Here is a 27,151-nt window from a genome sequence, read left to right as displayed (position 1 = left end):
ATTGAAGGAGCATAACTTAAGTAAAATAGAATCACAACAATCCTTAACTTATTTACTCTCTATCGTTGGTACAAACATTCCTAACTTCACCATTAACTTATCTAGTTAGTCTATTTTTTCTCCTCCTATCAGAATCACTCTCTGAATCCCTTAACTTGTAAATGTGATATTCCTCATTATTAATGTATGTTTTACTATGCTACGAACCCACTACCTACGGTAAGAGTAGGGATGGCAACAGGGACAGATTTGGGTACCCTTGCCCCCGTTTAACTTTCCCCTTCCTGTCCCCGCCAAAAACCGATTAAACGGGGTACCCTTCCACCTCGTCCCCACCCCTATTTAGGTTTCCCCGCCCCACCCTGTTTAAACTCTCACATAAATTTTTTCCATGTTTTTTAATTTTTTTTTTTTGGTCAAATACACTTTCAATTTGAATCATTCCACGGTTAACCCCAAATTGATGCATAGTAGAAACTAATCTTTCTAGAAAGGATGAAAAAATGGCTGAAGAGTGAATGCAAAAGATTTAGGGTTCCATTATTATAGTATTATATATATATATATATATATATATAAAATTAGCAACCTAAACGGGGCGGGTCACCCTTCCCCCGCCCCGAACCTGTGCAGCTTTTTTTCTCCTCAAACCCATCCTTGTCCAAATTCCATAACCGGCCCCCAAAACCGGTTTAAACAAGGCAGGGACCCGCCCCCACGGGATAAATTGACATCCCTAGGTAAGAGAAACAATGTGTTTTGATTTTTGTAAGTTAATGCCATTTATAAAATTAGAGGTAAAAAAAACACAATTAGAATATTAACAAAAGAAGGACATAAAGGTATTCAATAATAAAGTGCAAAACTGGAGAAAATTTATTGCTAGTAGGGTTTTATAGGTATTTAGTCTTTTTCATTCTTACATTTATTTCATATTGATGATCGGTCGCATGAATTCTTTTTTTTTTTTTTTTTTTCATTCATTCCTATTATATACTATGATTTATTAAAATTGTTTTTGATTACTTCTTTCCATCCTTTTGAAAAAACTCTCCTCTACTATTTTTAAAAAGCAGAGAAAATTTATTTAATATAAAGTGCAAAACCAGGAAAAAAATATTAGTGGAGTTTTAAGCTTAGTTGAAACTATTTTTAAAAAGTAAGACTTAATTGTTTTTACAAATATTTCATAGAACTTATTGGTCATTGCAGTTGAAAACTAGGACTAATTAGTAATTTAATCTAGATTTTTTTCTTCACTTTGAAGTAATAACGTTTTTCCTTTCCTTAAAATTTTAAACACGAACTTAAGATATTTTTATTTATGTAAAGAACAAATTGAAAATTTTATATTACCCATCATATCGAAATATAATATTCTGTAATTTTTACAACTTTGTATACGAATCTGGCTCTCGAATAATGGAGCATTTGTTCCCAAACTTTGGGATATCACACCATTATTTATGGCACGTCATCATTTGGTATTGTGTCATTTAAGCAATTTTTTACTAGATAAACAATAATTGTGTGTATTTGAATTAAAAATATCCAGGAAATTGGCTATTAAAGTTGAATTTGGAGGGACTTTTAGAGTATGAGACATTTTATTACAATTCTTATACAACTAGAATCATTAGCTCATGAATTTGACATAACTCATTGTTAATTGAAACCTGCACGCACAATCAACTTTCTCCAATTGACAAACCGATCTTGACTTCTAAAATTCCATTTACTTAAAATATATATATATTCTTCCCCTTCTACACTTAAACTTTTCTCCAGTGGTAGTTTTTAAAATGTTATTCAGCTAATTTTGGTCAAAGTTGCTTCTGAATTTGTTAATCTAATCATGGAAAGGAGATACAAGAATCTTGTAGAGGATTGAAAAAAATTATTTGGTGGTGATCAATCCCTATCTCCAAATTCCATCCCAAAGCAACATATCACTTTATTCCCTTCATAGAGTCATGTAGCATAAAACCAAGAAATTATTCTGAAAAGAGGTCTATCTTGATTATTTTTCACAGTAGCTTGACTTTATAGACATCGACCACAAAATATTCTTAAAAGCAACCACATACAGAGTGGCTTTGCATCTCTGCCTCACATTCAAAGTTTGGATTCTATATTGTATATATTTCATTCATTTATTGATTTTTGTAATGCCCAAATTCCATATAGCTAGAAAATCCAATGTCATGTACAGCAATCCAAATTTCAAGATTGAAAACTATTTTCCAAATTAGTGCCACTGCTGCGATCCAAGTTTTTATCATCGATCCAATTATTTGGTTTGTATCACTTAATTCAAAGTTAAGCAACATTAATTTATATTTTGATTAAAATATGATCCCTTTCATGACAGAATGAGCCAAAAGGGGTATAATTGAAGGGGAAGTGTAGGATTAGGTGAAGGTTACCACAATTGTGTTCATAACTTCTCACGAATGAAAGGAGCAGGAGGAGGATGTCATGTTGTTCAAGAGTTCGTTTTGTCATTTCATTATCATTGCCTTTATTCTATGTGAATAGAGCTGGCCACAAAATTTCATTCTATTGTGCTATTTTTTGGTTTTCTGCACCACTAAAATAAAGAAAGTGGCACACTAGATGACCGGTTTGCTAGTTGCCACCAAAGTTACTTTTGATGTGCAATGTCAATGGCTATGGTGAAGCATTTAAACATTTATAAAGGAATTTTTCAATGTTGCATTCTTGACCTCCTTGTACTTAGATTGTGGTTGTCACTTGTACTCATTTATGTTGCTTATCAACTGTCATTTAGTGTAATAACCCTCACCTTAGGCAAATATAATATTTGTCCGTTTTTGGTTTCCCCGGACCAGAGACTTTCCAGAGTCACACAGAGTTAAATGTACTTAACCTGAGTAGTATTAGAATGGGTGACCCTCTGGGAAGTCTCTAGTCCGGGGGAGCCAAAAGCAGATAATAGTGTATCTAGATGTCTAGATAGGGTGAGGGTTGTTACAAATTGTATTAGAGCATGACATAACCGGAAGTGTGGGTAATGAAAACGTTGGGCCCCAAAGGGGGGTGATTGTGGTGACCTTGTGGGCGAGTGTGTGTGAGCGTGTACAGGTGGTACCAGTAGGCTAGCATACTGAGCGAGCTACAAGTGCACAATTTCACATCGAATGGGTGTGGAGGGGCTAGTGCTATATGTAGATTCACCACCTTTTTATGACACAATGCGTTTTAAAGTCACTGACAGTGAACCTACCAGAACTCCGGAGTTAAGCGTGCTTAACCTAGAGTAGTACCGGGATGGGTGACCCTGGGAAGTCTCTGGTCTGGGGTAACCAAAAGCAGACAATATTGTGTCTGACTAGGGTGAGGGTGAGAAGTCTCTGACTCTCTGATCAGGAGGAGCCAAAAGAGGACAATATTGTATCTGGGATGATGGTTGTTACATTTAGTTGCTGGTCATAGTGAATTGAAGAATTAGGCAAAGAGGGAATAATTCTTGGATGCATAAAGGGAATACTCCGAGCCTCGTAAAAAGCTGATCACAATTGTTGATCACATCTTTTATATAATGGAAATGAAATATATTTTGAGTGAAAAGATGATTCATTGGACAAATCCTCAGTTCTCCACTCATGTATAGCATGAATCAGCACCTTTGGGGGTGCATTGGCCTTTGTCACACAATAATGCACAACTTTGAAACTTTTCACTAACAAGACACAATTTCTTTGAAATCCAATGTTTATCAGTTTAGTTACCTTCTCTCTTGAAAGCAAATATTTCGCGAAAAGCATAATCAGTTTAGATATTTTCTGATTTCTTCATAGTGCACCATGTTAACATCATGTTATCATGAAAGATTTTGAAAAGACAAGAGGAAAACTGCTTTAGGCACAGTTCATGCAACAATGAAATGAGTAGTTTGATCAGACTAGAGTTTTCTTTGCCTTTGAAGGGACTCCAGTTAGGCAGTGGATCAGTGGATGCAAATTTTCAATTTACCGGTGCAGAATTGGTTTGAGAACAATGAATTATATTCATCATCATGAGTTGAATTTGACACAGAGAGCAATAGGTCTCCCTTTGGGAATTACCTTTAAGGTGGGGTAGGTCTCTCTTTGGTTTATTGTCACTTCAATTTGTTAGAGTTACTCTCCTTTTATTTTGGTTTCTCAATCCTGTTCATTTTATATATGATGCATGATTGTTATTTGTTAGTTTGTTCTTTCTATTATAAAAGTCTAACTTCATTTACCCATATAATAATTAAAAAAACCCCGCATTAAGTATCCCTAAAAATCAAGAAAATCATGATGAAACAGCAATATATTATTGATCTATGTTGCTTAATGAATGCTCACTAATATAGCTTATGCAATTTAAATTGGAGATCAAGGAAGAGAACATATATTAAATCACGGAAGACCAGGTCTGAATTCTGGTCTCCCACTGGTGACAGTGAAACTTCAGCTACACAGTATAATTCATTTGCATTGTGATGCCTCATTTGAAGACATCTATTCATCCTTGTCACAGTTTCTACTAAGCAAGGAGCTCCAAAGTCGAACCATTTTTTTGTTTTAATAGTCTTTAACTTCGGTTCAGTTTCCTTCATGCTTAATAGATGAAAATATGAATGCAAAGATAAAATAGTACTTTTAAGTAGGAAATTACTAGTCACTGCAGGTTTAATTGCTTTACTATGTTCCAAACGATTTCCGACATTCATTTTTTACTTATATGGCACTGGTTATTGCTTTGAAGATGCTTTTACTGAACATGATTCTGCAATCTGTACTATAGCTTCAATAATGTTTTGTTTTTTGTGTTTCCTTTGCAGTCAATGTTTAACATTAGACCACTGCATAGCAGAGTACTATGATTCTGTTATACTATGATCTGTTATCTACTACTATTTGTTTCGCATTAGACCACTGCATAGCAGAGTACTATGCATAGTCACATTGGTTCGGTATATGTGAAAGAAAACAAAATCCAACTTCTTCAAATTGCTTATCTTCGCATCAAGAACAATTAGAAATTTAGATTTAAAATCGAATGATGAAGCTCTCAATTAATCAGCTTCAATTTCCTAATACCTATCTGTCAAAAATCAAAATGTAACAAAAAAGTAGTTTTGTTCTGCATATGTGAACTGCCACTAAGAATCTAGCAGGATAAGGTTGTCTTCATGAACATGAAATTGCTGGTGGAAAAGGGTACCATTAGGCATTATCATCATAAAAACACTGGAGATAAATCTCTAAGAATATACCATCCTTATACAAATAAAATGCAGCCTACTTATACCATCCCAATACAAATAAAGTTATACCCAACATTATAATTCCAAAATATTGACGAACTTTGTTACCAAAGAAACATCAGCTCCATCTTTCCACTACTTGCTAACCATTCCGATTCTCCACTACCATTCATGAGTGGATGGAGGGAGGGTTTCGATGCCCAATGGGATTCGGTCCTGATGGAACCTTACGGATAACATCTTTCACCTGCTCTCCATATTTGTTCTTTTCATAGAGGAAAAGAAGAGAAGAAAAGAAGAAAAAATGACAGTATGAGCCAAATGAAGAGGAAATGATATAAATGAAAGACTAACCTAACCTGCAGAGGTAATGCTCGTGTTACTCACCACTATAGTCAACATGTATCTGGGGGCTGAACGCGTTCTTGGTTGAACTGGCACAAGCTTCAAATCAACTATATATGTGGAAATGATAAGAGAAATTAAGTAATTATTAAAATATCAAAATTTAGCGTGCATTATGTTGGTAGAGGATACAGTGGCTTGCCTGATTCTGTGACTTGAACTCTAGTGGCAGTGCAGTAGTGGCATTGAGAAGCTGCAAGGAGTATTAGTGTTAGGAGAAGAAGCTCCAAAACTTGTATTCTCTTCATTTTAGGCACGAGCTTGTGCAGGGTGGTAAATAAATACACAACTTAACTATGAAGGATTGTCCAAGGCATGAAGAAACCATTTATAACTCTGACTGTGTTTACTGAATCATGGCTTGGTTTGAAAATTTGGATGTCGTGTTAATGGTGTTGGGGGCATCCAAGGCCCTACATATTTCGAAATTCGGGAAATGATAAGGCCATAAAGTGTTGGTTTCTTGTCATTGTGGGTTGACTTCTATTTAGGCGATCGAATTTTGCTAGTGTATCACAAGGCCATCCACTCTTGCATGCATTGTACTTCAAAAGCTTAAGTAATCCCTTTTATAAACAGCTGTGTCGGGCTAATTCGTCAAGATTTGGCAATAATGAATTAAATCATCTAGTTTGGTAGGTACTAGCATCCCACTGCATATATATTGAATTTGACAGAAATATGATTGTGCAGTGTAAAGCTATTATACTAGCTTTTGATTGATTTTTCAGTATTTCTTTTGATATTTTATGCTTTGAAATAGTTGTACAGAAATCATTACTCAAATATACATGAAGAATTTGAAACTCTTGGCATTGACATTCAAAGCAACATGTCCTCCTCTTTTTTCTTGTAATTTTCTGGTTTATAGGTCATAAAATTGAGTCTTTTTATGGGGATTCAGTGTTGGGGGAATACTTCAGTTATGGTATTTTTTGAGGGCATTCTGCTCACCCAATTTCCGGGATAAGTGACAGGAAACCTCATGCACGCATACGTTTTGAAAACGCGTCTATATAAATAGGAGACATTCGAACATCTGCCCAAGGCGATTTGTGATGTCACACATATGCATACATGCAGGTATGTTGTTATTAAGTATCAATGGACCTAGAAAAAAAAGGAGAAGAGGAAAAAATTGAATAATATCAGCAAGATTTTTCTAATGGTTTATATTATGAGAAAATTGATGAGAAGTGGGACATCACTGAGGGGACAAAGACTTGTAATGGTAATGATGCAGTGTGCCTTGACCCCTAATAAGACAACTTATAATCATAGAATTAATGCTAGTAATGCAGATATTCTGTCTGCATCTTTGTAGCTTTATTAGGGAATTGATTACATTCTCATTTAGGGTTCTTGTGATTACATGTTGGTTGGATGCTTTGGATTCCTGTTATGCTTGTGATTTGAAGCTCCTCCTAACTTTGGCTCATCAATCATCACGTTCATGAAGACAACATGATTCATTTAATTTTTTATTATTATTATTTTAGTTTGCCTACTGCTTAACTTATCAATATTAACACCACCCCCCCTAAAAAAAAAAAGTTATTTCTTTTTGGCTCAATGGTTCCGTTGCTGAGTTGTGAGAAGGGGCAGAGGGAGAGGGCACTTGGGGGGGCCATCCCCAAGTTTCAACTGGTTCCGCCGAGAGGTTGTGAGCTGGGGTGGAGGGAGAGGGCGCTAAGGGGGCCATCGCCCCATCCCTCCAAGTTTCAAATGGTTCCGTTGAGAGCTGCGGCGGTGGGTGCTAGGTCTCCCCAAGAGGGAGAGGCCCCTTCAGCGAGTCTTGAGAGCATTAGGAATAAGGAAAAATTAAGACCCACTTGGTTTGTATGTAACTATAGAAACAATTTTCTGTTATAAAAAAACTGTACAACAAAAAAACTTTACTTTGTTCACTTTTTTAAAAGTCCAATTATAAAAATACTTATTTTCAAGAAAACTATAAAAGATTATTCTCTAAAAATAATTTTCCGTTATCTAAATTCTTAAAAACTGATTTCAGACTTACAAACCAAGCAGATTTAAAAAAATTATTAGACAGAAATGCCAATAACAACAATAGAAATATATATACTAATATTTTTAGTGGTCAAATTTATAACGGCTCCTTGTACTTTTCATGAGGAACCTCATAACTGTGTTATGTAAAAACTAGGATATTATGTTTAATTAAAGTGGTAAAACTGTGTTATGTAAAAATTAGGATATTATGTTTAATTAAAATGCTAAACTTGAAATCAAAGTACCCACAAATATATATATATATATATATATATATATATATATATATATATATATATATATTTCAAAATTTTGAATTTTAGAAAAATCCAAACAGTGACTAAAAGAAGATTAATTCTTTAACAATGTTGAAGAAGGTAATGTCCGTAGTTTTAGAAGAAAGCAACCCCAAGTTCTAACTTAAACAAGGTCGAGGCAAGGATGGAAAATTTCCACTGATCCGACATGGCAATAAAACCAGTTATCAGCAAAAAAATATTGTTCTCTACCACTTCTCTTTTCCTCTTCTCTATGTTTTTTTTCTCTCTCGTATCAAATTTTCATCCCTATTTATTTAGGTTGTAATTTTTTTAAAAAAAACTTTTTAGATTATATTTTTCTATATATATATATATATACTAAAAATTAGTATTATGAAAAACTATATAACAATTGATTTATAATTTTTTTCAAATTTTAATCACATGTGAGGTCACTTCCTCAATTAGATAAGATAATTTCTAGATACAAAATCAAAATAATTGATTATTTATTTCCCCATTGGGCCATTTTGATAAGCCGTATGGGCCAGGCTTGTTCCCACTCTGTAGAAATCACTGTACTTGTTACCGTATATGCAAGAATATTAAATTATAAATTAGAGGTGCAAATGGCTTTCAAAGATAAAGGGGAACATGTATATGTGTATTTAATTATTAGATCCTTTTGACTTGTTTTGCAACAAACACGATCACTTTGCTTTGGTACTTTACTTTGTAACAAGGCTCAAAGATTTATAGATGTGGGTCGACAGGAGTAGATGGGCTTTGAGCTACCAGTGTAAGCAGATACAGCGCGAACTTTCCTTTATGGACCAACAATTTGCTAGGGCTCTCTTATTCATTGATCAATTCGCCTTCGATCTATCCAGAGGCCCACTTAGAAATAAAAAATCACTTGTTGCAACGTCCCACGCAAATTAATTAACCCGCTCCGCTCCGTCCCGTCCCGTCCCGTCCTTTCGAAACGAGTTTGAAATCATTCTAATATAATTGGAAAATTTTTTAAAAAAAAAGAAAAAAAAATTAAAATGTGCAAAGTTCTGAATTTATCTTGATTAATAATATATATATATATATATATATATATAATAAAAATTATTTTCATTTTGTTCAAACTTGAATTATTGTTCTTAAAAAATATTTACACCGGTTAACCCGAACTGTCCCTACTTCAATGCGAGACAAGATGGGTTTAGAAAAATACCGAACTATCCCTGTTTCAATGCAGGGCGAGACGGGTTTAAAAAAATATATAGGATCCCGTCCTAAACTCCCCATGTCAACATCCCTATTAATACTACTATATGCATAAATAGTAATTAGACGAATACAATTCATGAGTTTAATTTTTATATATTTTTAATTAAGAGCTGTAACGCAGTTCTATCTCTCAATGTAAATGGTGTGTCTTCATGCCACTATAACCAGCAAATGAGTGTGATTTTTTTTTTTTTTTTTACTAGAAAAAAAAATCCATATTTTAGCAACCGCCTTTACTATGATTAAAAACTTGAGATCCAAATATGATAAAGCTTAATTTGTTTATTTCCTTGCTGTAAAAGAACTAATCCGTTGGACCTACGGATTTTTGTGCATTTGTATAGGATGAAAAGAATTTTTTTTAAGAAACTAGGATTCAGATGGGTCTGTTTGGTTAGTGTCAAGTAACCAGAAAGGAGAAGAATAGGAAAATATTTAAATTTTTTGGAAATTTAGTTAGAGGGAAAGTGAAAGTTTGGGAAAAGTAGGATTTCAGCATCTGGATTTTTTTCTCAAAAAAAAATTCGTACAAAAAATACAGGAAAATTCACTTTCTTGCAAAAGTTGTGCACTTCTTGCAAAAGTTGTGCACTTCATATATTATTTTCCTATTATACCCATGTTAGTTGTTTTCTTCTTCTTCACTTTCATGTTCAAGGAGAGTTTCTATTAAATTTAATTAATTATTTTCTTTTATTATTGAAATTTTTTTTTTTCCGATATGTCTGAAATAAGTAAGATATTTTTTCTATAATTGATAATGATTAAAAGTTATTATATATGTATACATAACTATTTGTTGATAATAAGAGTGTTAGGTGAAAACTAGTCTACATTATCTTAATACAATTTATTTCATACCTAACATCAAACATTATCTTGAAATAAATAATTAATGATTCTTAAATAGTCTGCATAATCCATCTATGACTTTATTTTCTTAGCTATGTGAGAAAGTTGTAATTAGATGTATAGTATCCAATTACATCATTCACAAATAAATAATAAATAATAAAAATAAAACTAACATAAAAAGAAAACAAATACTTGAACTTTGATCATCCACTTTACCAAAAGCTTATTTTTCTTACCTTAAAAAATAAAAAATCAAGAATTCAAGTTTACACAGGAACAAGTGAATATAGAGATAGAAGATAATACAAAAAAAAAAAAAAAAAAAAAAAAAAAAAAAATTGTATTATGATATCACATACTATTCTATTCCATATTTCACTATTTCATTTGCTAAAATAAATAATTAAGTATAATTTATTTATTTTTTTACTATTTAAAATTATAAGGGTATTTTCGGTAGATAGATTTTTTTTTTTCCCGATTTTTCATGATATTCAAACTAATAAAATAATATTTCTCACAACTTTCTTCAAAATTTTTTCTGCTAATTTGATTTTCCTTTCTTTCACTTCACTTTCACTTTCACTTTCCTCAAAACAATTCCCGCAAAAAATACAAGAAAATTTTGTTTCTCGCAAAAGTTATACGGTTATATTTTAAATTCCTATTATACCCATATTTTAATTGAATTTAAAAAGGAAACCAAGTTGTTGTTACATATTTTATGTAAAATTCTATTAATTATTATAATTGAAACAAACTTAAAGCGGAACATTCCTAAACTTATTTGATTTCATCAACGTTGTTACAACCCCATTATTTAAATGGAAAATTGCAAACAAAAATAAAAAATAAAAAATATGACAATATTTTTATTAAAGAAATTTCAGTGCCCTGTGTCACCTGCAGCAACAACAATAACAATGACAAAATTTGATGGATGCTCTTATTCAACACAAATTGATTTATTAATTTAATATTTAAAATTACAAGGGTAGTTTGGGAAAGTACAATATTTCTTTTTGTTTTGAAGGAAAGAAATAAAAAGAAAAGAGATTTAAATAAAAAAAAACACAAAGGAAAGAAAAGAAGATTCTGGAACCAACGAGAAGAGAGCAAAACGTGTCCGAAAGCCCTACAAGCAAGGTAAGTATATACCAAACCGTTTACACTCTCCGTCCAATCCGACGGCTGAAAGGAAAGGGGGCAGAAAGTTCTGGAACCCTAACAAAAAAACCTGTATAAGAAGACTTAAGCTGCCGCTGCAACAAATATTGATTCGTCAACGATCTGAACCCTAATTAGCTACTCTTTCTTAGTTCTTGCTCGATTCTGCACCATTGTTCTAAATCAATCAATGGCTTCTAAAGGAGAAGGTCCGGCGATCGGAATCGATCTGGGAACGACCTACTCGTGCGTTGGAGTGTGGCAACACGACCGCGTCGAGATCATTGCCAACGACCAGGGTAATAGAACGACGCCGTCCTACGTCGCCTTCACCGACACAGAGCGCCTCATCGGCGATGCCGCCAAGAACCAGGTCGCCATGAACCCTATCAACACAGTGTTCGGTAAGATATCTATATCTATATATATATAATCCTCCTGTACATATATTCTGTATGTTCCTATTTGCTTTTCCTTTTTATCTCGTTTATGTATATGTACTTTTAACCTATCAAGTAGCTTCAATTTAGCTTTGATTTCTGTTGTCTTTTTAATGTATTGCAACGAATGGGATTTTTTTTTCATAATACTACTCTTTTTCATGTGGGGGTTAGGGTTGGACTTACGGAATTTAATAATTTTTTAATTATATCAGTATTAAAGTTACATATTTGTTTTGATGTATGTAAATAATGAATTTTTGATTTCTTTAGCTTCTGTGATTTTGATTTTACCTCTCAATATATTTTTTTTGTAGTATTATTTGTATTTTGATTTTTTCGAGACTAAGTTACCTTTTTGTTTCTCTCTTAATATATATTGGCTCTTATTCTCTTAGATTTACAGAAATTTTAGCTTTAATGCTCTTACGACTACTTAATTTTGATCTGTTCGCAAACATATCATTAACTTGACATTGGAAATTAATATAACAAGTCATCATAAACTCGTTTAATCTCTAAACTAGAGATATAAATTTTGATTCCAAATCAGTGGAAATTATAATACTATTGTTATTTTATTGGTAAATACTATTGTTATTTTATAGGTGACCAATTGATAATGATGATAGGAATTTTTAACTCCTTATTGCTTTTTAGTACTCTCCTGGTTGCTAAAGTTGTGTTTTTCTGAATCCCAGATGCGAAGCGATTGATTGGTAGGAGGTTCACTGATGCATCAGTTCAGGGTGATATGAAGCATTGGCCATTCAAGGTCGTTGGTGGTCCCGGTGATAAGCCAATGATTGGGGTAAACTACAAGGGCGAGGAGAAGCAGTTTGCCGCGGAAGAAATATCATCCATGGTTCTCACTAAGATGCGTGAGATTGCAGAGGCCTATCTCGGCTCCACGATTAAGAATGCAGTTGTCACCGTCCCTGCTTATTTCAATGACTCTCAGCGTCAGGCCACCAAGGATGCTGGAGTCATTGCCGGCCTCAATGTCATGCGTATCATCAATGAGCCAACTGCTGCTGCCATTGCATATGGTCTTGACAAGAAAGCTACAAGTGTTGGGGAGAAGAATGTGCTTATCTTTGATCTCGGTGGTGGCACTTTTGATGTATCTCTTCTCACCATTGAGGAGGGTATCTTTGAAGTGAAGGCCACGGCTGGTGACACTCACCTTGGTGGGGAGGACTTTGATAACCGTATGGTGAACCATTTTTCTCAGGAATTCAAGAGAAAACACAAGAAGGACATCAGTGGAAGCCCCAGAGCCCTTAGGAGGTTGAGAACTGCTTGTGAGAGGGCAAAGAGGACTCTTTCATCGACTGCTCAGACAACCATTGAGATTGATTCATTGTATGAGGGAGTTGATTTCTACACAACCATCACTCGTGCCAGATTTGAGGAGCTAAACATGGATCTCTTTAGAAAATGTATGGACCCTGTTGAAAAGTGTTTGAGGGATGCCAAGATGGACAAGAGCACTGTACACGAAGTGGTCCTTGTCGGTGGCTCTACCAGAATTCCAAAGGTTCAGCAGCTATTGCAGGACTTCTTCAATGGGAAGGAGCTGTGTAAGAGCATAAACCCAGATGAGGCAGTTGCTTATGGTGCCGCTGTACAAGCTGCAATATTGAGTGGTGAAGGCAATGAGAAGGTCCAGGACCTGTTGCTGTTGGATGTAACCCCTTTGTCCCAAGGTTTGGAAACGGCTGGAGGAGTCATGACTGTTTTGATTCCAAGAAACACTACAATTCCTACCAAGAAGGAGCAGGTGTTCTCTACCTACTCTGATAACCAGCCCGGTGTGCTGATCCAAGTGTACGAGGGAGAGAGAGCAAGAACAAGAGATAACAACTTGTTGGGCAAATTCGAGCTCTCTGGCATCCCTCCTGCCCCTAGAGGTGTTCCGCAAATCACCGTCTGCTTTGACATTGATGCCAATGGTATCTTGAATGTCTCAGCTGAGGACAAAACCACTGGTCAAAAGAACAAGATCACTATCACCAATGACAAGGGGAGGTTGTCCAAGGAAGATATTGAGAAGATGGTTCAGGAGGCTGAGAAGTACAAGTCTGAAGATGAGGAGCACAAGAAAAAGGTGGAGGCCAAGAACGCTTTGGAGAATTACGCCTATAACATGAGGAACACTGTGAAGGATGAAAAGATCAGTTCTAATCTCTCACCGGAAGACAAGAAGAAAATTGAGGATGCTATTGATGAGGCCATTCAATGGTTGGAAGGAAACCAGCTTGGAGAGGCAGATGAGTTTGAGGACAAGATGAAGGAGATTGAGAGCATCTGCAACCCCATCATTGCCAAGATGTACCAGGCTGGTGGTGGACCCGACATGGCTGGTGGCATGGCTGAAGATGGACCCTCGGCCGGTGGAAGTGGTGCAGGCCCAAAGATTGAGGAGGTTGACTAAGTAGTTAGTATTTTTTAACTCCTATTAGGAGATTATACTTTATATTTTTTGATGTTTGATGTTTTGGGTAGCGGTTGTTTTGAGGGATTTTACTGGTGGGAAGTCTATTATTTTAATGGAGACAAGTTTTTCTTTGATAATATTTTCTTCCGTTTTTATATTTGTCTTTTTGTCCAATAACTTATTTGGAAGAGCTACAAACAAGCAATAGTTTGTTCAGTTTGTAACCAATTACAAGCAAGGGGCTTTAATTCACATAGAAAATTTGATTATATTTGTAATCAATCATTTTTACAATTTCAATAAAATCAAATAATAATCATTAAAATAAACAAAACCACAAGTCCAATTAACAACAATATTGGCCTTTTTAGGGATGGTTCTGAAATTAAATTTAGTTGCCAAGGTCCTAAAATTAAATTTAGTTCCAAAAGTCCTGGCATCTTTAGTTTAAGCACAATAAACTAGGGCCCCACAAGAGTTTGCAAGGGTACCAGAAAAGGTCAGAAAGTCCCATAAAAGTTGAAGATGTCTCAAATAGAGAGGGGATTTTTGGATCTGGTTACGCGGGTAAAAATGGATTAAACCCGGTTATTTATTAAAATTTATATTTATATAAAATAAATATTAAGTTTATCTTTTTTTTTTTTTTTTAGTGGATCCGATTACGTTGTTAGCTTAAATGGCTTAATGTTTTATACAAGCCACAACGAAAATGTTTGGGATGTCCATCGGCAGCTCCCAAACAATTTTATTTAATCTAATTACACGGTGCGAGTATTAAAAATTTGGTTTGATTTTCTATTTGAGATAGGAAGATTGCACGTGCCAAGTATTATACTAAATGATGAAAATTGTGGATTGATTTTTATTTTCGACTGACATTTTTAGAGATAAATTTTATATTTCCATTATTTTTGAATATAGGATAAAGAGTTGAAACTTAAATCACACAATCCTCCTCAACGTTTGTCGCTCTTGCGCTTCGAAGCCTTTTTATTAGATTTTTAAAAGCATACACACTATATACACACATGAGTGAATTTAGGATGTTGTTCATATCCTAATCATGTTCGAATCCATTGAAGATTGCATATACAACGATCAGAGAAAACATATCTTATTTCTTCTACATCAAATTCATTGTATTCAAATAAGAAGAATTTCAGATCACACTTTGAAGGGATCAAGGCGCTTGCGGAGTGTCGTTGATCTACCAGTAATCCTTCTACAAGGTTCGATGCATAAGTCTGAAATCGAGAGCTGTTGGACGAGAAGTCGCAAAGTCTAGTATGTTTAACGGATTGAGTCTTGGTAGAACGAAGGGGTTTGAGTTTGAGTCAAAATTCGGTGTACTTTACTCTATACATAATTGATCTTTTTACGATTGGATAGTGCACAAAACCTCGAGGTTTTTCAATTGGTTTCTTCGATAAATTCTTTGTCACTTTAAACTTTAATTGCTTTTAATTTGCATACGATTGTTTAATTAACCGGTAATTTTAGTAGAGTAGATTATATAGAGAAACACGTGATTAAATCCGCTCTCAATAAAAACTCAAACTTTCCACAATCTATTCTGCTGCACAACTCACCGTCTAAATGTTTGGCTCGCTAAAGAATGAAACTTTTTACTATTTTTAATTACTAGTACTATTTGGTGCATGGAATGACAGAGTACTAGTAAAATATATATAACTTGAGATTATACAAAATTTGTATAATCACAAATTTAGTATATTTTTTAAAATAAAAATTGATATTTGCTATGAATATAATTGCAGTAATTACTCATTTGCTACGAAAATCAATTTAGTTGTGAAGAAAATACTATTATTTGCTATGAAATTTTTATGTGGAGAATGATAGAATTTGTAACAAATAATGGTATCACTGACGAAAATAATTCATAGCAACTAATTATATAAGTAACGAAATTAATATATTAGTGACAGAAATAATTTGTAGTAAATAAGCATATTAGTGACAGAATCATTTTGTAGTAAATTAATGTATTGGTGACAATAATTTGTAGCAGACCGAAATAATTCTTAACAAATAAGTGTATTGAAGATGCAGAGAATTTTCCCCCAATCAAGAGAGAGAAACAATGCTCTTCAAAGAATTTTTCCAACCCCTTTTCCCTCTTATTTCAGTCTATTTATAGACGGTTACAACCATTCGCACAGCTTATTACCTGACTTCCTTCTCATGGGCTGGACCTACCTTCTTTCCTTTCATTTGGGCCCAACTCCCTTTACCTTAAAGTGGGCTTTCTTACTGACCTCTTGGTCCTGGGCCCATGGAGTGAGGACTCGCTGCACTTTGGTCGCCCCCATCCGACCCGTTCTTAACAATTTAGACCAACCCAAGCCCAAGTCACTTTTGGTGTCCTCATCTGCCCCCATAATCTCTTCCTTAATTAATTAGGGTGAGATTATCGAAGAGACATAAGCATGTTGTGACGGCTCGGAGTGATGACACGGGAAATCGAATGGCTGGCACGAAGACCCATACTCCGAGATCTGCTGCTCCACTCTTGTCTTAACTCTCGGTTTGTCGAATCACCTCCATTTCTTCTCTTTAAAAAACCCTAACCCCCCAACATTTGTCTTTCGTTATCTTCATTTACCTTTGTTTCTCGTTATCGTCTTCTCCAGTTTCCTTCGTCATCCACCTGCACTTTTCGGCGAGTTTTCTCTGGTTTCTCCGGCGAGTTATTTCTTCGCAACTTGGCTCTTGTGTTGTTGCTGGTAGTTTGTAAACTTACTCCCCAAGGTCAGTACCTTTCCCCTACTATTCTTTTTGAAAGAGAGACTTTTACCCTGAAATTCTCCCCAATCCCTATAGCTCCCCCCATTTTGAATGCTATTCGCTCTAGAAATAACATTCCCGATGACATCTCCCTTAGGGTTTACCCCATAAACCTGGATGGGAGCTCTGGTGAAGGTCTCCTTCCTGGGGAGGTTTTGTTTTCTGCTGTTCACCTGAACGTAATTAGGTTCCCCCTGCACCCATTCTTTTGTTATGCATTCAGCAAGTTGGGGCTTTGCCCTCTATCGGTTAACCCCAATTTTCTTAGGGTAATTTTAGTCCTTTTGCTCCTGAACCGGGACAGGGGCCTCAACCTTGACATCATTGACCTCCTCCTCTACTATCGAATTAACATAATAAAAAACAGTGAAAAGTACTATCACTTTCACCCTATTAAAAAACGATCAATCTGTACAGACAAGAACTCATTTGAAAAAGGTTGGAGACATAACTTGATTGGGGTCAGTGGAAATTGGCGGACTCCGTTCGGCCAATCTTTCTCTATTCTCTCTACCTTTGGAGAATGCTCTGTTTCTGGCTATAAGAAACCAAAAACACATCTTACCGAATGCCACTGTCAAAGTTGCCTTCCCTGTTTTTGTACTTTTCTTTGTAGATGCCTTCGAATACCTCACGATGAACTGGTTTACAGCGTTTGCAGGGCCAAGTTGGATATCTTAAAGGAAAGGGTACTGAACAACGTCCCTTCAGTGGCAGATTTGCTTACTCTTGACAACCTCTCTAACATCTCTCTTCTAGGATCTACAATGGAAAACATCCAGATTCCATCCTTTAGCAGGAGGAGTCGTTCTGCCCCCACCCCTTCTGCCATACCTGTTACCATATCATCCTTCACAGTTGTTTCAACCCCTGAGCAGGTTATAACTGCTCCAGTTGTGACTCAAGTTGCAAATCGTTCTGCTGATGGGCCTTTTGCATCCAACCCTGAGACCCAGGCTATGGATCCCTCTGCTGTGACCCAACCTACTGTTCCCCTCACTGAGCCTTCAAATACTCTGTCTGACACTTCTTTTGGAAGTACCCAGGATACTGGGGGCTCTCAGAGCAATAGAGGGTCTCCTCCAGTTAGAGCTCGCATGTCAGAAAAACGTCTGGGCAAAAGGCTAATGCTTGAGGGCGGTTATGATCAAGGCGATATCCTTCCAGCTCAGAGAACCAGGGTGCCTACCTTCAGGATTACTGAACCCATGCCCCCACCTTAGCTTTTCATGCCAGAAGGTGACTCTGCCAGAACTTCTGGTTCAGCATCGTCAGTTCTTCCATGGTGCCCTCTGCTCAGCCGTGAGGATAACTCTGCCATTGGCCCTATAGATTCTTTATATCAGGACCTTCTCACTTCTTTTGCCTTCTATAAAGGTTTCTAAATTACCAAGGACCTTGAGATCCAGAACAAAATGTCCTTTGGTGAGATGTTCAGGCGGTTTCCAGCAGCTGCTGTTGAGGTAACTCTTTTTCTTCATGAGATACATATCTTTTCCATTTTACTATTTAGTGGCTGAACTGACCTGAACCACCCTCCTCTATGCAGACTCTGTTTGGGATGTTCACCTTTCAAAAAACCATTGAGATTCTGGAAAAGAAACTCAAGTCTCTCTCTGCTGCCCTTAAAAGATCAATTGAAGTAGAGAACTGGCTTGAGGCTAAAAACACTGAGCATGTGTCCAAGCTGAGTGAGTCAGAGAAGGAAACTACCACCTTGAAAACTGAGAAGGATGCTATGATAAGAGAGAGAGATGCCCTGAAAGCTGAGCTGGAGGCCCTTAAGGCTGATCGGGACTCACTTCAAGATGAGGTTGATGCCCTGAAGACTGAAAAAAGTGTTGCCCTAACTGAAAGGGATTTGCTGGAGACTGAGAAGGGTGACCTTCAGCGTACAATCATTGCTGAACGGTTGACCCATGCAAATTCGAAGGAAAAGCTTCTGAATGACCGTTTTTCTCTGCTGAGTATGATTGGCAGAGTTGAGGGTGGCATGAGAGCTCTTCTTACCCATTTCACCAGAACCAGTGCTCTCAGGTTTGCTGAAGGGTATAGAGACGGCTTCATTCACCGTTCTCCCCCTGAGGGGTGAGTCCAGCTCTTGTTCTGGTGTGGATGAACTTGATGCTTCCTTGGACATCCATCCACCAAGCAACTACCAGAATCCGCCCTGCGACCCTGTTGAGAACATCTTCATTGAATTCAGAGAGGTTGCAGCCTCAGGGGTTATACCACCCTTCCTGCCACTGAACGTCTCTCTTATCACCATTATTATCCCCTCCTCGTTAGTTACCTCTGATAGACTCACGCCAGCTGAGGGGGTGATTTATCTTGACTCCCCCTCTAAGGATGATGGTGCAACTATCGATGGAGAGGATCGTAATGGTCCAGAGGACAATGATGGAGGGAACAATGAAGCTGAGCTTGGAGGAGAACATGCTGACTGACATTCTGTAATTTTAATTGATACTTTCCAATCCTCTGCGGCAGTATTTTTTTTTTTTAAAATGTACCTCCATGTACTTTCAGAACATCAATTCATATATCTTAAGATCTTTTTGTAATGAATGAAAAGTGAATGACAATACCTATTTTTGGCAGAACTTTCATTCTTTGACTTTTCTTGATTTCTCTTCTTTAATTTCAATTTTCAATTCTCACATTTCAATTTCCTCAAGTGTTTGGCGTTCAGCTTGTAGTGCCAGCTGCCACTTAGAAGTGCCTGGCGCTCAGCTAGAACGCCACTTGCCACTCGGCATATGTTCATTTTTGAGCAAGTGTTTGGCATTTGGCCTTTAGTGCCAGCTGCCACTCAATTTGCTAAGTGCCTGGTGGTTGGCTAGAATGCCACTTGCCACTCGGCATATGCTCATTTTTGAGCAAGTGTTTGGCGTTCGGCCAATAGTGCTAGTTGCCACTCAATGTGTTAAGTGCCTGGTGCTCAGCTAGAATGCCACTTGCCACTCGGCATATGCTCATTTTTGAGCATGTGTTTGGCGTTCGGCCTGTAGTGCCAGCTATCACTTAATTTGTTAAGTGCCTGGCGCTCGGCTAGACTACCACTTACCACTCGGCATATGCTCATTTTTGAGCAAGTGTTTGGCGTTCGGCCTGTAGTGCCAGTTGCCACTCAATTTGCTAAGTGCCTGGCTCTCGGCTAGAATGCCATTTGCCACTCGCCACTCGGCGTAGATTCATTTTTGCTCATCAGAAAGAACGTTGATCAAACTTTTAGGTAAAATAAACTTCTTTCATAAATCTTTCATAACTTTTGAAAATTTTGTACACTTGCGAATGCAAGTCAGAATGAGCATTGTTCAGAATTAAATGCTACTTCAACTGATAGTACCTTTTTAAAGATGTGGCATTCAATGGTTTACTAACCAGCCTTCCTGCCATAGTCTCCAGAATGTATGCCCCCTTTCATAGGACTTCCGCAACTCTGTATGGACCTTCCCATGGCGAAAACATCTTTTTGACTATTCCCACCTTCTTTTTCAGAACCAGATCGCCAAGGGCAAAATCTCTATGTTTCACCCTTTTGCTATGGCTATTCATGAGTGTCTGCTGATAAGATGCAAGCCTTATTGCGGCCATGTCCCTTTTCTCTTCCAGCAGATCAAGATTAAACCTCAGCATGCTATCGTTATGCTCTTGATTCCAGGCTAAACTCCTAACAGTTAGAACTAAGTGCTCGACTGGTATTACAGCCTCAGTGCCGTACGCCATGGCGAATGGGCTTTCCCCGGTCGGCCGTCTAGGGGTCATTCTGTAGGCCCACAAGACGTTCGGAAGCTCATCTAACCATTTTCCTTTCTCATCTTCAAGCTTCTTCTTGATGCAGGTAAAGATCGTTCTGTTCGTGATCTCAGCCTGTCCATTTGCCTGTGGACGGTTAACCGCTGCCAACTTTTGATTGATTCCATACTCTTCCAGTAGATCTTTCACATGCTTGTTATCGAGATTAGTCCCATTGTCCATAACAATCAACCTTGGAATGCCAAAACGACAAATGATATTGCTCTAGGTAAAGCGTCTCACCTGAGTTTGGGTCACACTTGGATACGGCTCTACCTCCACCCATTTAGTAAAGTAATCTGTGGCAAGCAGAATGTACTTGTTCTGCGATCTAATGGTCGGCAAAGGGCCAACCACATTCATCTCCCATTGCGCGAAAGGCCATGGCGTGGCCATTACGTGCAAGTCTTCAGGTGGTTGGTGGATCAATGGTCTGAATCTCTGGCATTTATCACATCGTCTAGAGAATTCCTTTGCATCCCGTGACATGTTTGGCCAAAAATATCCCTGAGTCATCGCTTTATACGCTAGAGATCTTCCCCCTAAGTGATTGCCACATACACCCTCATGGATGGTTCGCAAGATCTACCTAGCCTCTATGACACATTTTAAGTATAGACCCAAAAAAGACCGTTTGTATAGCTGATTTTGCAGAATGGCATACTTCGCCGCTTTTGACCTAATTTTCCTTGCCTCGTCTTTCTGCTCTGGCAGCACACCATCTCGTATGTAAGTCAAGATTGGATCAATCCAACTCGGCTCGTATGGTATAACGTTAACCTGCCGAGGGTCTGAATTGGACAGTTCAGCAAGGATGGACGGCTGGTTCAACACATCAACCGGGATAACTCTGGCTAACGTTTCCCCAGAACCAGACGCACTACAGGCCAATCGGTCAGTATCTCATTATCTTTTCTCGTTAATTGGATGAACTTGATCTGATCCAAGTCCTTCGCTTCATGCAAAATAGTAGAACGGTAAGTTTCCATTGGTTTATCTTTGGTTCCATACTCGCCAGTTACCTGCTGGATTATTAGCTGCGAATCGTTGAAAGCAACTAAACTTTTAACCTTCAATTCCTTTGCTAACTTTAGTCCAGCCAACAATGCTTCATACTCAGCCTCATTATTGGTTGCGCTGAACTTAAGTCTGATGGCTTGGTTTAGTGTGGTACCCTCTGGTGTTTGGAGTTTGATCCTAATTCCTGCATTCATCTGATTTGATGAGCCATCGACGAAAAGTTTCCATGAGGAGTCTTCACGATCTTCCCCCAAGTCCTCAACATCACATTCTAGTAGGAAATCAGCCACTGCCTGTCCTTTGATGGCTGTTCTGGGTTCATAAGTTATGTTGAACGAGCTCAGTTCCATGGCCCACTTTGTCATTCTTCCCGACAGATCTGGCTTGTACAGGATCGTCCTTATAGGGAAGGTGGTCAGAACGATAATAGGATGGGATTTAAAGTAATGCCTAAGTTTCCTTTTTGCATTTACTAACGCTAGGATCACTCGTTAAGTCTTTGAGTATCTATTTTCTGGCTCAGCCATTGTTTTGCTGACATAAAATAAAGGGAACTGCTTCCCTTCCTTACAGCGAATCAGAACGGCACTCATAGCTATGCTGGATACACCAAGGTACATAAAAAGCCTTTCACTTGGCTCAGGGGCAGATAAGATTGGAGGGGTTTGTATATACACCTTCAAGTTGGTCAGTGCCTATCTCTGTTCGTCACCCCAAGCCTGTTTTCCATGGCCTCGAATTGTATCAAAAAATGGCTTACAGCGGTCTGACAACTTAGAAATAAACCGACTTAGTGCGGCTATTCTTCCTATAAGTGCTTGCACTTCACTGACCGTTATTAGTTCTGCATTGCTGATCAGAGCTCCTGCCTGAGCTGGGCTAGTTTCAATACCTCTCTAGTGGACCACGTGTCCCAAAAATTGGCCAGAGCTCACTCCAAATGAACATTTGGTTGGGTTAAGCCTCATTCCATACCTCCTTAGCACGCTAAGCACGTCTTGCAGGTGTTCCAGGTGATCTTCCTTCTTCTTGCTCTTTACCACCATGTCATCGATGTACGCCTCTACAGTCTTCCCCATCTGATTTTTGAAAATCTTGCTGATCAGTTTCTGATAAGTAGCTCCAGCATTCTTTAAACCGAACGGCATGACCTTGTAGCAGTAAGTTCCTCGCTCAGTGACAAAAGAAGTTTTCTCTTCATCAATGGGTCCATGGGGATTTGATTGTAACCGGAGTAAATATCCAGGAATGTTAACCGTTCATATCCAGTAGTGGCATCCACCATCTGGTCAATCTTTGGCAACGGGAAGTTATCCTTTGGGTAAGCTTTGTTCAGATTGGTGAAGTCAATGCACACTCTCCATTTCCTATTCTTTTTTTGTACCACAACGACATTCGAAAGCCAAATTGAGTATTGGACGTCTCTTATGAACCCTGCGTCAAACAACCAATCAATCTCTTCAGCAATAATTTGATTACGCTCTAGAGTGAAACTTTTCTACTTCTGCTTTACAGGCCTTGCATTTGGATCTACGTTGAGAGAGTGATAAGAAACAACAGGATTGATTCCTGGCATGTCTGAATGGCTCCATGCGAATACATCTGCATTCTGAGATAGGAAACCAACCAGCCCTTGCTTCTCCTTTTCAGCAAGTCTTGATCCCATTCTTGTGGTTCGGTCTGGCTTCTCATGGTCGATCTATACATCAGCGAGAGGTTCTTCAGTCAAGGCCGAAGTCTTCTCTTCCCCATGGTTGCTGGGTGGAGGATCCTGTAATTGCTATTTGGGGTTAGCTGAGCGGATGGGTGCTTTTCCTTTTCCAGCAGACTTAAGAGTTACAGTATAGAATTCCTTGGCCGCGACTTGATCTCCATGAATGTCGATTACTTTGTTCCCATCTGGGCCTAAACACCTTATCACTTGATGCAGAGTTGATGGTACACCCTGGACTCTGTGGATCCACCGCCTCCCCATCAGAAGGTTGTAGGAGGGATGGATTTCAACGACTACAAATATCTCTGTCAATACTCTTTCAGCGGCTTGCACGGTCAGCTCTACCATGCCAATGAGGTCCACCAATTTCCCATCGAATCCCAGCAACGGATTTCCTGTGGGTTTTAGCTTTTCCGGCTTGACTTCCAACCTATCAAATGTTACTCTGGGCATGATATTCGCACTGCTTCCTGGATCAATCAGAACTCTTCGTACCAGGCATTCTGCTACAGTCAAACTAATAACCAGTGGATCTTCGTGAGGGGTCTGAACAAGCAGCAGGTCCGTTCTGTCAAACTTTATCTATGCGGATGCGTTCTGCTGATGCAAGGTATGCACACTGCCAATTCTCCTCTTCATTTGTGTTTGGCGTAATCGCGTTCTGAGCAGCTCTTTCGACTCTGTTGTCTGTTCAGGTCTGCCATTAATTACGTTTATGATCCGAACGAGCTGAGTGTTATGGTTATTCTGCTTCTGAGTTCTCTTGACTTGATCAGCCAGTCGGTTTTGCTTCTGCGCCGGCCCTTGAACATACCCTACAAATTCCCTCCTTGCGATCAGCATCTCCACCTGCCTCCTTAGGTTCTTGTATTCGTTAGTCTGATGACCAAAATCACTATGGAAAGCACAATGTTTAGATTGATCCCTCTATTCAAGAGGTTGCCTGATTGGTAAAGGAGAGTGAAACTTATCTTTGTTCTCCTAATATAGCCTTACCAGAGTGACTCTGAGTAGAGTGACTACCTCTTCCTCCCTGGGCCTTTTCTCGGCCTTCCAGGAGGTCTGTCGTTGTGGCTGAGCTTGCTTTTGCCGGATCTTGGCTTTAGACTTCTCCTCTGTTGAGATAATCGATGTCTTTCTTGTGTTTGCTACCTCTTCTTCTTCCAGATGCACAAAGCCGTCAGCTCCCTCGTTCAACTCATCCATAGTCTTTGGCGTATTCACTACCAAGCTTGTGTGAAACGGTGTCCCTCGGTTCATCGCAAGTTTGAACGCCTGAACTGCTGTGGATGGATGGCACTCCATTACCATGCTTTTGACAAGGTTGAACCTGGTGAGGAAAGCTTGGAGTCATTCGTCTTCATGTTGTTTCATTGTAAAGAGGCTCGAAACGTCCTTGGCCAGGCGTTTATTTCCATAGTACTGGCTTGTGAACTTGTCGCATAAGTCTTGGAAACTTGCAATTGAACCTTGGGCTAGGTTCTTGAACTAGTTGAGGGCTGGTCCAGCCAAACTGGTAGGGAAGCACTTGCACATCAAAGGATCATTGTTTGTGTTCAGAGCCATTTTCAACTGAATGTGGTAGATGTGATCTATTTGGTCGGTTGTTCCATCAAACAGAATGAAGACCGACATGGAGAATTTCCTCGGATTTGGCGCGTTCAGGATTTCGTCAGTGAACGGAGATGCAACTGTTTTGGCCAATGAACGGAGTGCTTCATTCTCCCTTGAGAACTGTGATGGAATCCTGTCATCTGTAGATTTCCTCTCTGAACTCTTGTAATCAATCGTTGCCATTGAAGGCTGATAGGGTGGATCGGACGATCTGTACCCTGCAAACTCATTCTTCCACGGTGATGCGATCTTGTGATGACCAAACTCCGGAGGCTTATCGCGCCTATATTGTCCCTGATTTGAATCAAACGCTGGCGCCTCCTCTAGCATGATCTGTTCGCGATGTGGATCCAAATGAATTGATCCCTCTCGATCCTCTATCTAGCGGACATTTGGAGGTAGATCGCCTGCCAAAATTCCTTCGCGATGAGGATCCACGCGATTGTTTCCTTCTAGATCACTTTGATGAATAACGTTGAACGGCTGGACTCCCTCTCCTACCTGATGTGGCCTTGGAATAGCAGGAGCATCTCACTGCTCCATTCCAGCTCGTAATTCTGCGTTCTTTCTTCTCAAGGCTTCGATCATGCTCATCAACTCGTCGAGCTTCGACTGCTGGCCATTCTCCAATGGATTCGAGCTCTTTCCTCCGATCATCATTCCCAACCGGAGTAAAGTCATTAACCGCAGATCTAAGATCAGATCTGAACTGTGCTAATGCAAATGCACCAGATCTGGACTTCAACTAGTTGAATTCCGACTGTTATCGGCGGGATCTGAATTGCTTCAGCAACAAGGTCGCTAGATCCACAGCGATCTCAACAACTTTCTGCTGCGTAGTTCACCAGAACGAACATCGATCTGAATTGCTTAGATCTGACGCCAACTTCTCAAAATCAACTAGAACCGAGATTCAGCAAGACAGATCACAATCTCCTCGTCCTTGCTTTTTCTCTTCAGAGATCAATCATCTTCTTCTCAAATTACTCTGGATTGGATCGATTTGAATCAAGCATCAATCAATCCTTCGTTCTTCATCGCTTCCCACGGACGGCGCCATTGAAGATGCAGAGAATTTTCCCCCAATCAAGAGAGAGAAACAATGCTCTTTAAGGAATTTTTCCAACCCATTTTCTCTCTCATTTCCGTCTATTTATAGACGGTTACAACCATTCACGCAGCTCATTACTTGACTTCCTTCTCATGGGCTGGACCTACCTTCTTTCCTTTCATTTGGGCCCAACTCCCTTTACCTCAAAGTGGGCTTTCTTACTGACCTCCTGGTCCTGGGCCCATGGAATGAGGACTAACTCCACTTTGGTCGCCCCCATCCTACCCGTTCTTAGAAATTTGGACCAACCCAAGCCCAAGTCACTTTTGGTGTCCTCATGTATTATTGATGAATTTTTTTTTTGTAGTAAATAAATGGTTCTTTGCCAGGGAAAATATATTTTCATAGCATCATATATACTATCCTGATGCTAGATATTGCTACGACCCATGCCATGAAATACTTTCTTCACAAATGACCTTTTGCTACGAAAATTTTCGAAGGTAAAAAGCTTGTTTTGTTGTAGTGACAATTGTGAGGCTTCAGATATTGCACCCACGACCTAAGCCCATCAGGAGACGAACATGATTTTCTTCATCTTCGGCCTGAACTTGTTGAGAGATCAATGATCCTATTCTAGTCGCAGTTGAACTGCTTCAAGATGGAGTCGTAGAGTCACGTGAGCTCCTTCGGTGGTGTTGCCTCTTCTGCTGTCCAACTCGATCTTCTCCAATTTGGTGACGTACGACAGCATGCCCGGATCAAAAGGCCTAATCAACATGCAATCACTAGCTGAGGAGATGGGTTTAAATTTTGAAGATGAAAAAGAGAAAGGAGACGGTGCTTGGTGGTGATGGTCACTGGTTGAAGCCCACCCAATTTTATTTATTTTTATTTTTATTTTATTTTATTTTTCACTATACCTTAGTCCCCCCCCGCAAAAAAAAATAGTACTACTATTAGCCTACCCAAAGAAATATTAGCCCACCTGTAATACCCCTAATTTTTAAAGGATAGTCCTG

General features: G+C 38.5%; 2 protein-coding genes across 2 annotated transcripts; one reads left to right on the top strand and one right to left on the bottom strand.

The window, feature by feature from the left end:
• Positions 1–11,245: 11,245 nt before the first annotated feature.
• Positions 11,246–14,258, top strand: LOC132270963 (heat shock cognate 70 kDa protein 2-like). The gene is made up of 2 exons (XM_059772176.1): positions 11,246–11,645; positions 12,383–14,258. Exons 1-2 carry the CDS (start codon positions 11,432–11,434, stop codon positions 14,116–14,118), a joined length of 1,950 nt encoding a protein of 649 aa, XP_059628159.1. The 5' UTR covers positions 11,246–11,431; the 3' UTR covers positions 14,119–14,258.
• Positions 14,259–23,530: 9,272 nt separating this feature from the next.
• On the bottom strand, positions 23,531–25,408 carry LOC132269939 (uncharacterized). Its single transcript, XM_059771158.1, has 4 exons — positions 25,083–25,408; positions 24,461–24,794; positions 24,083–24,343; positions 23,531–24,010 (listed from the first exon to the last, which is right to left on the bottom strand). The coding sequence occupies exons 1-4, from the start codon at positions 25,406–25,408 to the stop codon at positions 23,531–23,533; spliced, it is 1,401 nt and encodes a 466-aa protein (XP_059627141.1).
• Positions 25,409–27,151: the final 1,743 nt, after the last annotated feature.

The sequence above is a fragment of the Cornus florida genome, unplaced genomic scaffold (genome assembly GCF_030987335.1).
Source record: "Cornus florida cultivar Cherokee Brave unplaced genomic scaffold, ASM3098733v1 CherokeeBrave_3.0.0_Hap2_Chr08, whole genome shotgun sequence".
In the NCBI taxonomy this organism is placed as follows: Eukaryota; Viridiplantae; Streptophyta; class Magnoliopsida; order Cornales; family Cornaceae; genus Cornus; species Cornus florida.
The sequence above is the reverse complement of the archived record's forward strand: the minus strand, read 5'-3'. Positions and strand labels throughout refer to the sequence as shown.

Coding starts and splice junctions, on each gene's coding strand:
- LOC132270963 (XM_059772176.1), top strand. CDS start 11,432: ATGGCTTCTAAAGGAGAAGGTCCGGCGATCGGAATCGATCTGGGAACG. Junction 11,646..12,382: donor CCCTATCAACACAGTGTTCG/GTAAGATATCTA, acceptor TCTGAATCCCAG/ATGCGAAGCGATTGATTGGT.
- LOC132269939 (XM_059771158.1), bottom strand. CDS start 25,408: ATGCTAGAGGAGGCGCCAGCGTTTGATTCAAATCAGGGACAATATAGG. Junction 24,344..24,460: donor CTCTACTCAGAGTCACTCTG/GTAAGGCTATAT, acceptor TTTGGTCATCAG/ACTAACGAATACAAGAACCT. Junction 24,011..24,082: donor TGAAGAGGAGAATTGGCAGT/GTGCATACCTTG, acceptor CTGCTTGTTCAG/ACCCCTCACGAAGATCCACT.